Here is a 14,141-nt window from a genome sequence, read left to right as displayed (position 1 = left end):
CTTTTCAATTATACTACGCAATCGCTTCTATTACTCTTTCACAATTATACTGTAAACGAAGACTTTCAAACCTCTGTGTCCACAGACAAAGGGAATGAGTGAGGCCAGCCAGGGAGTATGCACCCTACATAAAAAGGTAACTACCTTAAAACACAGTTGCCATAAGAGATGAGGACCTGATGTTGCGTGATCTTAAGTAAATAAAGAACAGGCAGCATTTGTTGAATGCCTGGTATATACCAGGTTCTCTTCTAGTTGGTTTAGTTGTACTGTCCTATGGAATCTTCATGGGTGACTTAACTAAGGCCCAGAGAGGTTAAATGCGCTTTGCCTTAGGCTACCTTAGCTGGGACAGCATCTGCTCACAAAGCCTCTCACCTCCCTTCACCTCAGGGTGACCTGCACACATGGCCCTTTCTTTCTTTTTGTGCCATAGTCTGAAGAGGGTAGGCCAGCACTGCAGCTGTTGCTTCATGCTTCTCCTAGGAACATTCTTAAAGGTGGTGCAGGTATTTCGACATAGCTAAATAATACCTGTTGAATTCAAATCCTTCCTTCCCAGAGAACAATCTCAGGTAAAATTTTAAAACCAAATTTGTTAAAATGAAAATAGGCTTGATTATTTGAAAAGCCCACTCAAGCCTTGTCTGCAGTAAAGTCCCTTTACTAAAGGGCCGACTTTTAAGTGTATGTTATATAAATGACATTAAGTAAATAAACATTTCTTGTGTAACACATCTCTAAAAACAAAGCTAAGTCCCAAGATTTGGTAGTTTAGAACTGCTCAGCAAAACTGGTGTAATTGTAAAAATAAGTAGGAATTGAATGAAAAGCTGGTAAACAGCTATATTTGAGGTCATTGATACCACTTTCAGAAACATAAGATGAAAGAATCATAGCTTTAATGGTGTAGCACTTTAATTAATAGTTCAAACTCCAAACATTAAAAAGAATTTATTTGTGCTTAATCATATTACAGAGTACATTTTTGGCAGTACTTCTCAAAAAATAATGGTAAATTCTAACATTCCAAGGCCCAAAGTAGGTCCTTTCGAGTTCAAAGTTTTTCTGGGCTCCCTGAAATCAAGGTTAAGTCTCATGTATTTTAGAGAGCCATCAATTCAGTGCATCTGGAGTGAAAGTGCAGATGAAATAAAACTGCTAACAGTACTTTAGGGAATATGAGTTACGACAGAAATGTTGACTCTTCATATTACCATACTTAGATTAAATGGCTGCTGCAGGCAGTTGCCTGTCAGAACTCTTTTCATTTGCTTTCTTAGCAATTTGCTTTAACAGATGAGTGGTTTTATTATTGCAGTGCATTTTGCATATGAGTGTTAAAAAAATAACTGAGGTAGAATTTTGTAATTGTTCCTAAGTAACCTATACTCCTTGTGATTTCTGTACTTAAGGGTTTTTGTTTTTGTTTCTTTTGGATTCTTGTATTTTTTATAAAAAGCAAAAGTTTAACCCTTTTTGTAACCCACCTTGACACAACTCTAAGATGCTCTAGAGACACTTATGTTTTACATAAGTGAACTGGGAATCTTTACTGCTTACTATAGTTAACATGAAAATGAGAAAATGTTTGATCCATTAAAATAAAAGAGAAATAATTCAAATAAAATGAAAGTAGAGAATTTCTTTCTTTTCTTTTTTCTTTTCAACTCAGAGCCTCATACTTGCTTGGCAGGCACTCTACCACTTGAGCCACTCCACCAGCTCTTTTCTGTGTTGGGCTTTTTTTTGAGATAGAGTCTCACTTTGTTGCTTGGGCTGGCCTCAAACCATGATCCTCCTGATCTCTGCCTCCTGAATAGCTAGGATTACAAATGTGAGCCACCAGCGTCTGGCCAACAATTGCTTTCTTATGTCTCAGAATTTAAAATAGCAGATGATAGGGAAAAGTCCTTTATCACATCAGTATGACTAATGATAAGCCTGAATTTTAGAACCATTTCTATCAAGACTATAAATTTTGACTACAAATTTATATATTTTGTTCCAAGATACAAAGTACTTAAGATCATAATAGTTTTTGCCTTCCAGTTTTGATGATTATCTGGATGTTACTTTTATGCTTTAAGGGCTCAAAAAGCCACTATAAAAATATTCCTTTGGGGAACTGGGGGTGTAGCTCTGTCGTAGAGCATGTGCTGAGTATCATGAAGCCTTGGGTTCAATCCACAGTAGCCACCCCCCCCCCAAAAAAAAAAACCACAAATCTTATTTTGGTGGAGTGGGGAGGATGTTCCCAAAAGTTTAGTTATGAGCCAAAAATTCAGGATTAGATTTAATGAATAGAATTTCAAAGAAAAGTTTTCTTTGTATATTAATACCTAGGAATTCAGAGTTAGAAATCAAAATGAATACATCTCTTTATCAGAATGTTAGTGCATAAGGCAACCATGGATTTGTTTAAATGAAAGATGCTTTTATGTACACAAAAATGCTTTTTTGCCTACAGTCTTAAATTACCATTAAGTACTATGTAATATAATAGATAATTATAGTGTTTTAATATGGATGCCAGTGGATTTGCTAGTCTTTCTAAATGGCTATTGTTGGCTAATAGTCTTCAGGGAATCATTCATATAGCCATTGTGGTTCTAAAAATATCTCTAAATACCAATGGGGCAGCCTTTTTTGAAGCATGGCTGTTAGAAAATGAAATAACACTTTTATTTGAAGTACATCATTTTGATTATAGTTTTTCTTATTCATATCACTCAATTACTTTCAGAATCTGTAGAAAAGAATGCCAGTGCTGAAAAAAGAATAAAGGAAAGCTTGCTACATAGAGAAGAGAGAAAAACTGGAGTAGGAGTATAGGGAATGTGTTCTATTTATTAGGATTTGAGATTCTTCTATTGATTAGGATTTTAACTGGAGATGTTTTTATGTAGCCTCATTGTTTTTATTTTAATTAATATTTCTATGGCAGAGAAATAATTAGGTAAATGCTATTGAATATTAAATATGGTAGTAGCTTAGGGGAAAATAAGTATTTCCAAGTCAAAGCCCTTCACAAAATATTGTGATATGTGAGTTGATTAATTGAATTGAATGCCAAATGTGGGTTTGCTACCATCTAAATAGACTCTCATAGTCACTCAGTTCATTATCAAGGTTGTTCCAGCATGGTATGGCTGCTTATGTCAAAGTCAATGGTGTTCTTTTTAATCTCATCTACTAATAGACTAAATCTTGATTAGAGAATACTTCCAACCTCATTAAATGCAGCTTAGTATAAGAACTTCTGAACCTGTCTGTCACACCAGACAGTTTAAATACAGAACATGTTGTCACCAGTAGTTTCCCTATATTGGTGGTTCCTACCTATAAGAGCCCACTGAAGACCCTAAAATAGATTCTAGTCCATTCTGTTACCCTTGCTGCCTGGATCTAACATTGCATGCAAAAGATGCAGCTTGATTTCCAATCAGGCCAGAGTAGTCAAATTTCATGTTTAGCACATTTGAGAACATTACTGTTCACTAGCATCACAAAGTGATAGCTTTCATATTGTTTCCAAAATATCCTAGGACCTCACACATTATGACATAGTTTTAATTTCAACTATTTTAAAAACTATAGTGAATGAAAGTCATTATTTAATTATTCACCATTTTTATTGTGATAACTAATCATTAACTTGTGCTGACACATTAAGTAATTTGGGGGCAGATCTTTTTTTTTTTTTATTCATATGTGCATACAAGGCTTGGGTCATTTCTCCCCCCTGCCCCCACCCCCTCCCTTACCACCCACTCCGCCCCCTCCCTCTCCTCCCCACCCCTTCAATACCCAGCAGAAACTATTTTGCCCTTATTTCTAATTTTGTTGTAGAGAGAGTATAAGCAATAATAGGAAGGACCAAGGGTTTTTGCTGGTTGAGATAAGGATAGCTATACAGGGCATTGACTCACATTGATTTCCTGTGCGTGGGTGTTACCTTCTAGGTTAATTCTTCTTGAACTAACCTTTTCTCTAGTACCTGTTCCCCTTTTCCTATTGGCCTCAGTTGCTTTTAAGGTATCTGCTTTAGTTTCTCTGCGTTAAGGGCAACAAATGCTAGCTAGTTTTTTAGGTGTCTTACCTATCCTCACCCCTCCCTTGTGTGCTCTCGCTTTTATCATGTGCTCAAAGTCCAATCCCCTTGTTGTGTTTTGGGGGCAGATCTTAAAGTCTCTCCTGCCTTTTTGTGCATACATTTGAAACTTCCCTAGACAGAGACTGTAGTAGGGGACACCTGGTCCCTCTGTGATTGCAGGCTGTGCATTGACTGATGAAGCACACACCACACTTTTTGTTGTTGTTGTTGTTGTGACTAGGGTTTGAACTCAAGGCTTTGAGCTTGCAAAGCAAGCACTTTTCTGCTCGAGCCACACCTCCCATCCATTTTACTCTGGTTATTTTGGAGATGGTGTCTTGTGAACTCTTTGCCATTTCTGGCCTCCATCCTTGATCCTCTAGATCTCAACCTCCCAAGTAGCTAGGATTACAAGCATGAGCCACTGGCACCCTGGTCACGCCTTTTTTTTTCTTTTTTTCGGTACTGGGGCTTAAACTCAGAGCCTTCATCTTGAGCCACTCTCTCAGACCTTTTTTGTTATGAGTATTTTCATGATAGGTTCTCGAAAACTATATTTGGGCCGATTTTGAACCACAATCCTCCTGATCTGTGCCTCCTGAGTAGCTAGGATTACAGGTGTGAGCCACTGGCACCCGGCCTTTCATACTTTAGATCAACTTACACCCAGCAAGTCCTATGTACAACTGGAGACTTGTTTTTCTTAGCAAGTAATAATAGTAAGTTGGACCAGTGATTTGCTGGCCTATTGCAGTGTGAGCAACATTGTAAAGTTAAGGTTTATTGTCAGATTTATTATTTTGATAAGGAATATTGTTACTCGGAATCTCTTAAAATTCCCTCATTCCCTTCAAAAACACCTGTCTTCCCCCCCCCCCCCCCCCCCGTACTTGGGGCTTGAACTCCGGGCCTACATCTTGAGCCACTCTGCTAGCCCTTTATTGTGGTGGGTTTTTTCAAGTTAGGATCTCTGGAACTATTTGCCTGAGCAAATAGTTCTTGATCCCTGCCTCCTGAATACCTAGGATTACAGATGTGGGCCACCAGCACCCAGCCACACATTGGCATCTTGCAATTTAAAAGTAAACATTTTAAGACATTACTGTTTGCAACCACTTATCTAGTGTGGATCAAAATTATCTTAAAATTCTGTAACCAAACAAAATGTAGAAGTAAATTAATCCCTGCAGCTGATACAGGACTAGAGATGTCATTTGCAATTTATATAAAACTTTTGAACTCATAAATACAGACTTTTGTTTGCATTGATCAACTTTTAGAGTAAATGTAACTAACTATATGTAATTAAAAGTTCTGAAATTTTCCTTTCATCCAGTCTTCAGCATAGAACCATAGAGTTTTGTACTAGTCAATTATTTATTTGTACTTACACATTTATAAAGGGTAGACTTTGGAGAGCATAAATACTATTGCATATATCAAAATACCATGGGCTGGTTGATTCATAAACAGCAGACATTTGTTTCTGATGGTCCTGGAGGCTGGTAAGTGTAAGATCAAGGTGCTGACAGAGTCAGTGTCTGGTGAGGGCTTAAATCCTGGTTCAGTTAGCAGTCCCATCATTATGTTCTCACACAATAGAGATGGGAAGCAAGTTCTCTCAGGACTCTTAGGAGGACACTAATCCTTTCATGAGGAATTCACTCTTGTGATTTTATTTAATCCTAATTGTTTTGTAAATACTCTTCCTCCTAATACCATCAAATTAGGGGGTGAAGTTTCAATTTATGAAAGGGGAGCAATAAACTTTAAGTATATGATAGTATATGATCTCATTACCTCTACAATTTTATTATTTCATAAAACTAAAATTTTGATGTCCAGAGTATACAAGATATGGAAATTAAATCATACCATATAATGAATGTTAAGGAGACAAGGCAAAGACACATATGTCAGACTACTTTGCATTTTACATATAATCTTCTCTGTTGTTTTGGAACTTATATTGGAGGTCAGAGTTTCCATATTATATGTAAGCTGGACTTTTCCAAGAACAGTTAAGACTCAGGTGATACAAGTGAACTTGTTTTGTTGGTAGGCAAAAGGAATTAGGAAGATGCATGTTGGGTTATGCTGTAACTGTTCCCCAATTTTAACTGCACTCAGCTCACTCTCTCCTCAAATATTAAGAAATCATGCATCATTTCCCAACTTCTTTTTTTTTTTTTTTTTTTTTTGTGGTACAGAGGATGGAATCTCAAGCCTCCTGCTTTCATGTGCTTTTCCACTAAATTACACTCCCCCCAGTTTCTTATTAGAACATGATGGTTTCATTCCCTATAGGACTGGAGTCTGTACCTCTTAAGTCTTGCAAAATATATTTTTTAAAAGCACATTATTTATGCATTGGTTTTTCATAACATCTCTATCCGCAAATATAAATGATATTTTAGTAGGGGGGGGAAAGATGAGAGATGTTTAGAGAGCTTTGCAAGAAAAAAATCTCATTGCTTGAAGCATTCTGTGTAAAGGATTGTTCAAATCTTAACTTTAATAAACAATAGATTCTGTGGGTAAATTCTGTTCTGACCCCTCCCACCACCACCATCATGTTTTGTTTCTCTCATGCACGCTATTCAGGGAGTCTGGCTGCCCTTCGTGTCACTTTGCTTACCTGTATTTCTTTTCTTTCCTTGCAGAGACCCTCCTTGATGACTTCCTTCTCACGTACACCGTCTTCATGACGACGGATGACTTGTGCCAGGCACTGTTAAGACAATATCCTTCATTAACTTCAAGATGCTGTGTTGGCTTCCTCTCAGACAGCTGTCCCATGTTAGGCATTAACTGCCTTTCTTAATTTACTCAACCCAGCGGTAGAGTGGAGATATGTTAAATATTAATGTAATGATATCCAAGGTAAAAGATGAAATGACAGAATAGATGGGGGAATGTAAATGCAGAGCTGCTGTTTTCACATTCTATGACGTAGGTGAATTGTACTGTTTATAGCATGCTTGCTTTAGATCTGTTTCTCATGATTGCTTAGAACTCTGGAGGTAAAATTGACCTTCTGGTAAACCTCAGAGTGAAGAGGTTGAGTAGATTGGCAATATTACACAATAGGTAGCCTTAGAAGAGAGTCAGTCACTTAGAGCAGACCACTTGTGTAGGAAACCACATGGGCAGGTATCCCGGGGCAAGAGCCGTTCCCCCACGCGGGAGGTCGAAACTCACTCCTGGAATCAACTCTCATTTTTTCAGAGCTTTGTTACTGCATGTTCTCTTAGAATGATGGAGAATGATGGATGGAACTAGAAAGTTAATGATCAGTTGGGAAAGCCTTACAATTTTGCCTGCTAACTGCAAGAGATGTCACATGGAAACATCTAAAGGCCATACAACAAAGTCACATAAGCACTGAACTCTCCACGTGGGTGTCCTGCCTCAAAAGCATTTAAGTAGTTAATAAATTAATTTAATTTCATTATTACTAACAAGTTAGTAATTATGTTTAAATTAATTTAATCATTTAATAAAAACCTTCATGTTTTTTAATAAACCAAACTGGAGACTCCATTCCAACCCACATAAAAATGCTTAGGAAAATAGATTGCTTTTTTTTTAATATATGCCAAAGTTTTATTAAGACCAAATGATAATGGCCACTTAATATTCTTTTCCAATTAAGTAATTATTATATTCCTCCCAACTTTAAAGCACTTTCCTGTCTAAAAGAATACTCTAAATCTCTATAAAGTGCATAAAGTACAATCTCTGAAAAAAGTTTATTTTTAATGATTAGTTTTTAATGGTTTACTGTATCCTCTGACCAAGCCAAGCTATAGGTATTTGATACATTATAGATCTGATTCATAAAAGTGATCTTACAACATTATTACTTAGCTTTGAATTTGGGAAATTATAATATGTGCACATTTCTTTCACAGTTTTTAAGTGAAATGTTAAGAAATTTAGCAATAATTATAAGAGTTTGAATTTCTTCAGAAGTATTTTGGAAAAAATATGCACTAATTTCATCAGCATTTAAATGCTAACCATTTCTAAACTAATTACTATTTGTTAAGTAATATAAATTGTGTTTTTTTATAGCAAATTAGATTCCTTCAAACTATTGTCTTTAAGCCTAATACAACTTTTGACTATCCTTCCATAACAGGATGCTCCTGAAAAGTCTCTAAAATTTTCCTTGGATATAAATATGTTTTCAGTCTTTGACTAAGATATCTTATATGAAAATTTAATTCAGTTTCTTAGCATCCTTTTTATTGATTATCTAAACTCACGAAATTTAAGGCATTTTAAACCAGGAATCTTTCTACATGATAGTTTTTATATGTTTGCACACTCTTCCTTCTGTGAAATCATGTAAGCCACAAATGAAAATAAGGGAGAAGAGGTGATTGGGGCAATGTAGCCAATGTACAATATAAGTCTAATCGGAATTGTTACTATGAAACACCCCCATATCATGAATATATCTTAATAAAAATTTATTTTAAAAAATGAAAATATGGCAACCCTATTTAAAGTGAGATGTTTTGTACATGCACTGATCAAGATGTCTTTCATTTCTCATTGCTTACCAACTTTTAAGAAGTGATCCAGATTATTTTGGTTTGGTTTGGTTTTTTTCCCATAACTGTTGAACATCATTTATACATAAGAGCCATTTGTGCTGGGTTTGAATATTTTAGGTGGATATTTTTATTGTAATAGGACTCAATAGTTTTCAGCTTTTATCTCCTAAACCGCATTATTTAAGCTCTTAGCCCTGGGCCAGCTAATACCTTCATGCTTTACACAGAAGTTGTAACTCTCACCCAGTGCCTTTCCCCAAGCTAAATTTATAAGTCAGTATAATTTAATGAGGACCAAATGTAAAAGATTCTGTACCTTGATATAGGAAAGCAGAATAATACAAATGCAAATTTAATCAGTAAATATGTTTTAAATGTTCATCTTCGAGGAAGGAAAGAACAAGGTTAAATAAATATTAATAGAGATGAATGATTGAAGTGTCAGTCCCTGAAATTGCTTTATTCTGCTGGTCTGTAAATGTAGAACATATATATATGCAGTTAGAATAAGAAGTTCATATAGGATAAATCTTTATATTTTGCCATTCAAGAGTAAAACTAGAAGAAACAGATCCTTTAACAGATTTGTGTGTGTGTGTGTGTTGCCTGATCTTATTTCATAGTGGAAATTAAAGATGACCTCAACATACTCTTCCAAGATTGGGAGAAAGGGACTGAATTATGTTTTAAAATATTTACAAAGTTTAAGTAGAATTCAGTCCTATTTTGCAATTTTCTGTCAGCATTAAAGAAGATACAATAATCCTGTTGAGCCATCCCCAGACCTACTTGTGTTTGGTGTCAAGTGTTCTCATTCCCAGGTAACTTTCCAGTGCATTGAAGGTTTTCTGAAATTATCATTTTGGAGAGAAAAAGAATAATCAGTTTAGAAAATACCAAGCTCCGTCTCATTCCTAGTCATAGAAACACTTTGCTCTGATGTTATTTTTATGTGGTTTTAATAGCATAGTTAGCACATAATCATTGTATACAAATTAGGAAGTACTAATAAGTAAAATAATTCATATACACTCAAATCTCATCACATTGAAAAGCACTATTTAGACAGATGTATATCCTTCCAGATAACGAAAGTATTCCTATAAGCATTATTAACAGAAGTAGTTCATGCAATATATTCTTGTTTTTCTACTCAACAATATATAGTGAATGTTCCATTCAGCATATACTTTTTCATGGACATCATTTCTGTGGCTGCAGAATAGCCCATTAATGGATATGTGATCATTTAGCTAGCTGCAAATTGTTGAAGCATTTAGGTTCTTTCCTGTGTTATTTTTAAATTTAATTTTAATGAAAGTGAAAATTAGTTGTCCTTTTTACCTACGTGTTTACACATTTATCTAATTCTTTTGGCTTTTTTGAGATGGGGTCTTATTTTGTAGCCCACACTGGCCTTGAACTCTCTGTACTCCTGGCTCAGCCTCTCAAGTGCTGGGATTATAGGCATGTACCACCATGCCTAGCTTATCCAATTATTTTTTCAAGTAAATTCCCAGAAGTGGCCATTCGAATGATATAACAGATTGTGCTCCAGAAATCTGTGCTCATTTGGAACTACTTTAGAAGTAGTTTTATAAAAGTGGTTTTGTAGAAGTGGTTTTATAAAAAATGTGAATTTCTGAGGATCAAAGAATGTCTGTCCTTTTGACCTTTTATCAAAATAGCATTCACCTATGTAGTGAAACCAGATCTTCTCGAGAAGCCACTCTTAAAATCAATGGGCTGCCACTTTTCTCTTTGAACTGACACAAATCCCATGCTGCCTGTGGGACTTTGTCAGCAGCTGCCAGTGTGACGGTCCAGCCCTTAAGTCCATGGCCTCCCACTGGAGATGCTGCCATCATTTTGTGGGTTTGCTTTTGTTCCTTTTAGTGCAGAGCTGTTGCTCTCCCTGGTCACGTTTGTTCTCTCAGGTCCACATGCTTGTAGGCCCTTTGGAAATTATGCATTCACCTATTTTATAAAAACCAGAATAAATGGGCCTTTCCATATTTTTTTATTTCAACAAGATAATGTTCTTTCTTAACCATTGGCACTTATTCTGCCAAGAAGTATCAAGGCAAAGAAGAAAACTCTGACGTTCCTCGTCGGAAACGGAAAGTCTTGCATCTTGTTTCCCAGTGGATTGCTTTGTACAAAGACTGGCTACATGAAGATGAGCATTCAAAAATGTTTTTAAAGGTAACCAAACACTTTCAGATGTTCTTTGATGCTAAGTGATTGATTTTATTTTCAGTTACACATTTCAGAAATCCCATTTGTAGGTAATAGTCATTCAACTCTTCTTAATAGTCAAGTTGTAATTCAGAGGAGGTTATAAATTCATTTAGATTTCTGAGGCCTGGTATTCTGTAGGGATACAGAAGTAGAAACTTAATTTTTTAAACTTTAAATATTTAACTACGAAGAGATATAGAAGGAATTTTTTACATTCATTAGTTTAAATGATTTATTTAATATAAGTCATGGGACTTTTGATTGCAAATGAAATAAATACTTTAAGATTTGATACTATTTAATATGTTGAGATTTATAACTTCAATTTTCATATATATATATAGACAGTATTTGGATAAAACAGTCATTTAAATTTATATTGACAGTATATACATTAAATAACTTTAGCACATGGTATATTTTGAGAATATTAATCTGTAATAATTTACATGTTGAATTAAATAAATTGATTTTTCTAATCATTAATGTGCTGCAATATGTTTTCAGTATAGACACTTCTCTGGAATAGGCAGTTGAATTTCTTTGGCTACTGAAAGCATATTAGGTATACAGGTCAAAGAAAGATAGTATGGAATTCCAGCAGCAACATAAACTGATTTCTAGCTCTTGTGAAGAAAAAAACTTTGAACATTAGACGTCAAAGACATAGCATTTAGATGTCATTTAACATGCAGTCAAAAACTGGTCTAACCAACTTTGTCTAAACTCATGTTAGGTTCCAAATAGATGATTGATATTTTTTTCCTCCCAAGTGATTATGTGAACATTACATTTTTAAGGTATAGAAAAATCTTGAGTAGCCAGCCCCAGGGATCTTAAAGCTTCTAGCATTCCCTACCAAATCCTCCCAAAGCAGCTAGAGAACCTTGCCAGTTGATTGTGTGGCTAAGATTCAACTCCTGCTTTGTTCTGGGTTCTTAACTTCCTTGAGCAGGATAACCATTGGTCTGAGTCATTTTTGTGGTTGTTGGTTGGTACTGTGGATTGAACTCAGGGCTTCACACATGCTAAACACATACTCTGCCACTTGAGCTATATACTTCAAACCCTATCTTAGTCTTAATCTTCACAAAATGGACATTAAACCATTTCAGGTGCTGTTTGTCTTTTCCCCCAGACCATATACAGGAATGTACTGGATGATATCTATGAATATCCAATACTTGAAAAAGAACTGAAAGAATTTCAAAAGATACTTGGAATGCATCGTCGTCAGTAAGTAATTTTTCTTATAGCAGTTAATAAATGCACAGCAAATGTAAAAGTTTGGGATGTCTTATACATAAAGTTGATTTTGAATAGTTTGACCCTGGGATTCATCTTGTTCCCTTAACTTTTCTAGTAGTAAATTGTGTATTTTTTAAAATATACCTCAAATTGAAAGAACACTAAATTAAGCTCATTGACTTTTTTTTTTTCCAACTGTTTTATATGGTGAAAACAAACTCAGGGACTGGGGGCATGGCTCAAGCAGTAGAGCACCTGCCTAGCAAGGTGCTCAAACCCCACAAGGAGTTCAAATCCCAGTGCCATTAAAAAAACAAAATAAACAAGGAAACTAGGCCATAATAACCTGGGTACAAAAAAATTATTATTTAATAAATTATTTAATTTTGTCTCTGCATATTTAGCTTGTCATTTTGGGGCTCCTAGCTTTCTCTATGGAATAGAGGGAAAGTTTAATGAATAGGCCCTGTGAGTCATGGAGCATTTGAAAAGCTCAGTTTTATGAGTTCCCTGAGGTTTCTTTATCAATTTAGAAAGATTGAAGAAAACTGTTTACTCAAGTGACTCTTGGCATGGCCAAGTGTCCCACAAATATCTCTTGTTGATCTTTCAGATTGTCTACACCTGACTTCACTGAATTTTATCACTGGCTCTCCTGATTTATTTTGGGAAATGGGAGTGTCAAGTCATCATTCAGTTTTCAGATATAGAGTTTGCAGGGTTGATCTAAGGGAAAAAGTTGCTTTCTGATCTGCACTGCACTGGTTATACTTAGTAAACATGAAGCATGTGTGTTCTCAAGTTGAGAAAACTTTTGTCAATTTCAGCCATTGAAAGTACACTTGTCTTAGAAAATGTCATTTCTGGACTTTCAGATTACTGATTTGAGATTTAAAGCCTTACTTAATTTTGGTAAAGAGAATCCCAGTTGCAAATGGAAAATGGGGAACAAACAAACCATGTATAAAAATTTTAGTTCTGAACCCTCAAAATTGCACATTTAGAAATTAAATCAGGTGCAAATTGGGACAGTGTGCTAGAAATTAATGTTGTAAACTGTGTTTTACACAGTTTTTTTTTTTGTGATACTGGGATTTGATTGAACTCAGGGCCTTATACTTGCTAAGCAAGTACTCTTACACCATTCCACCAGCCCTATGGTCTACATTATGTTAAATATTCATAACCTCAGACTAATATGAAAATATAAGCTAGTAAATGAAACCAGAAACGGGAAAAAAAACGATAACCTTTAGATCAAAATAATCTCATGTAGAAGTTGCTGTATCCCATAAGGTAGATTTGTTACAGTTGGGAAACTTTAATTCATGATTTGATACATTTCAGTACATTACATACATCAATGGAATTTAGTATGTTCCATTTAAAACTTAACATTAAGATGGGAAATAATAGATTAAAATAAGAAAATTACATTAAAACATGATTGGATTGCAAGTGTAGGTCAGTGGTGGAGCACATACCTAGCATGCTAGAGGTCCTGGGTTCAATACCCAGCACTACAAAAAAGAAAATTATAAAAGGGGACATGATTTTTGCTTCTTTTCTATAAAACTATGAAATACCTTTAGATTGTAGAATAAGATTTGAAGCCCAAATGCTGTGCACATTACAGTTTCCTCTGTCTCCGGTGTACAAACAGAGGAGAAGGTATTTCTTTCTGAGAATAAGATTGATACCTGTAATTTATGGTTAACCTAGTGATGTATGAAAACAGTCCCAGGGCAGATTTCTCCATGGAGGTGGCCTTCAGAAGGCACATAGTGGTGGGAATGTGTGATCAGAGAGAGATACCTACCAAATAGAACATTCTTCAGTTCTGCTACTCAGAGGAACCATCCTGAAGAAGACGCTGAATTACTTAGCTCTCCAAACAATAATTTCACCTAAAGGCTATCACAACATGAGAAAACATTTTTATATACTGAATATTGCTACTCCAAAAAATAAAAAAAAAAACACCAACTTAT

At 35.3% G+C, this 14,141-nt stretch overlaps 1 protein-coding gene across 4 annotated transcripts in view; it reads left to right on the top strand.

Annotated features, from left to right (window-relative positions):
* The window catches only part of Rapgef5 (Rap guanine nucleotide exchange factor 5), a 229,622-nt gene that overhangs the window by 181,237 nt on the left and 34,244 nt on the right, over positions 1-14,141 (top strand). For all 4 annotated transcript variants that reach the window (XM_074065141.1, XM_074065142.1, XM_074065143.1 and 1 more), the window contains 3 exons: positions 6,760-6,838; positions 10,722-10,866; positions 12,041-12,138. In XM_074065141.1, the coding sequence (XP_073921242.1) occupies positions 6,760-6,838; positions 10,722-10,866; positions 12,041-12,138 (322 nt within the window). The remainder of the gene's footprint in view (positions 1-6,759; positions 6,839-10,721; positions 10,867-12,040; positions 12,139-14,141) is intronic.

Source organism: Castor canadensis, chromosome 2, assembly GCF_047511655.1.
Source record: "Castor canadensis chromosome 2, mCasCan1.hap1v2, whole genome shotgun sequence".
Classification (NCBI taxonomy): domain Eukaryota; kingdom Metazoa; phylum Chordata; class Mammalia; order Rodentia; family Castoridae; genus Castor; species Castor canadensis.
This window is presented reverse-complemented; position numbering and strand designations above follow the sequence as displayed.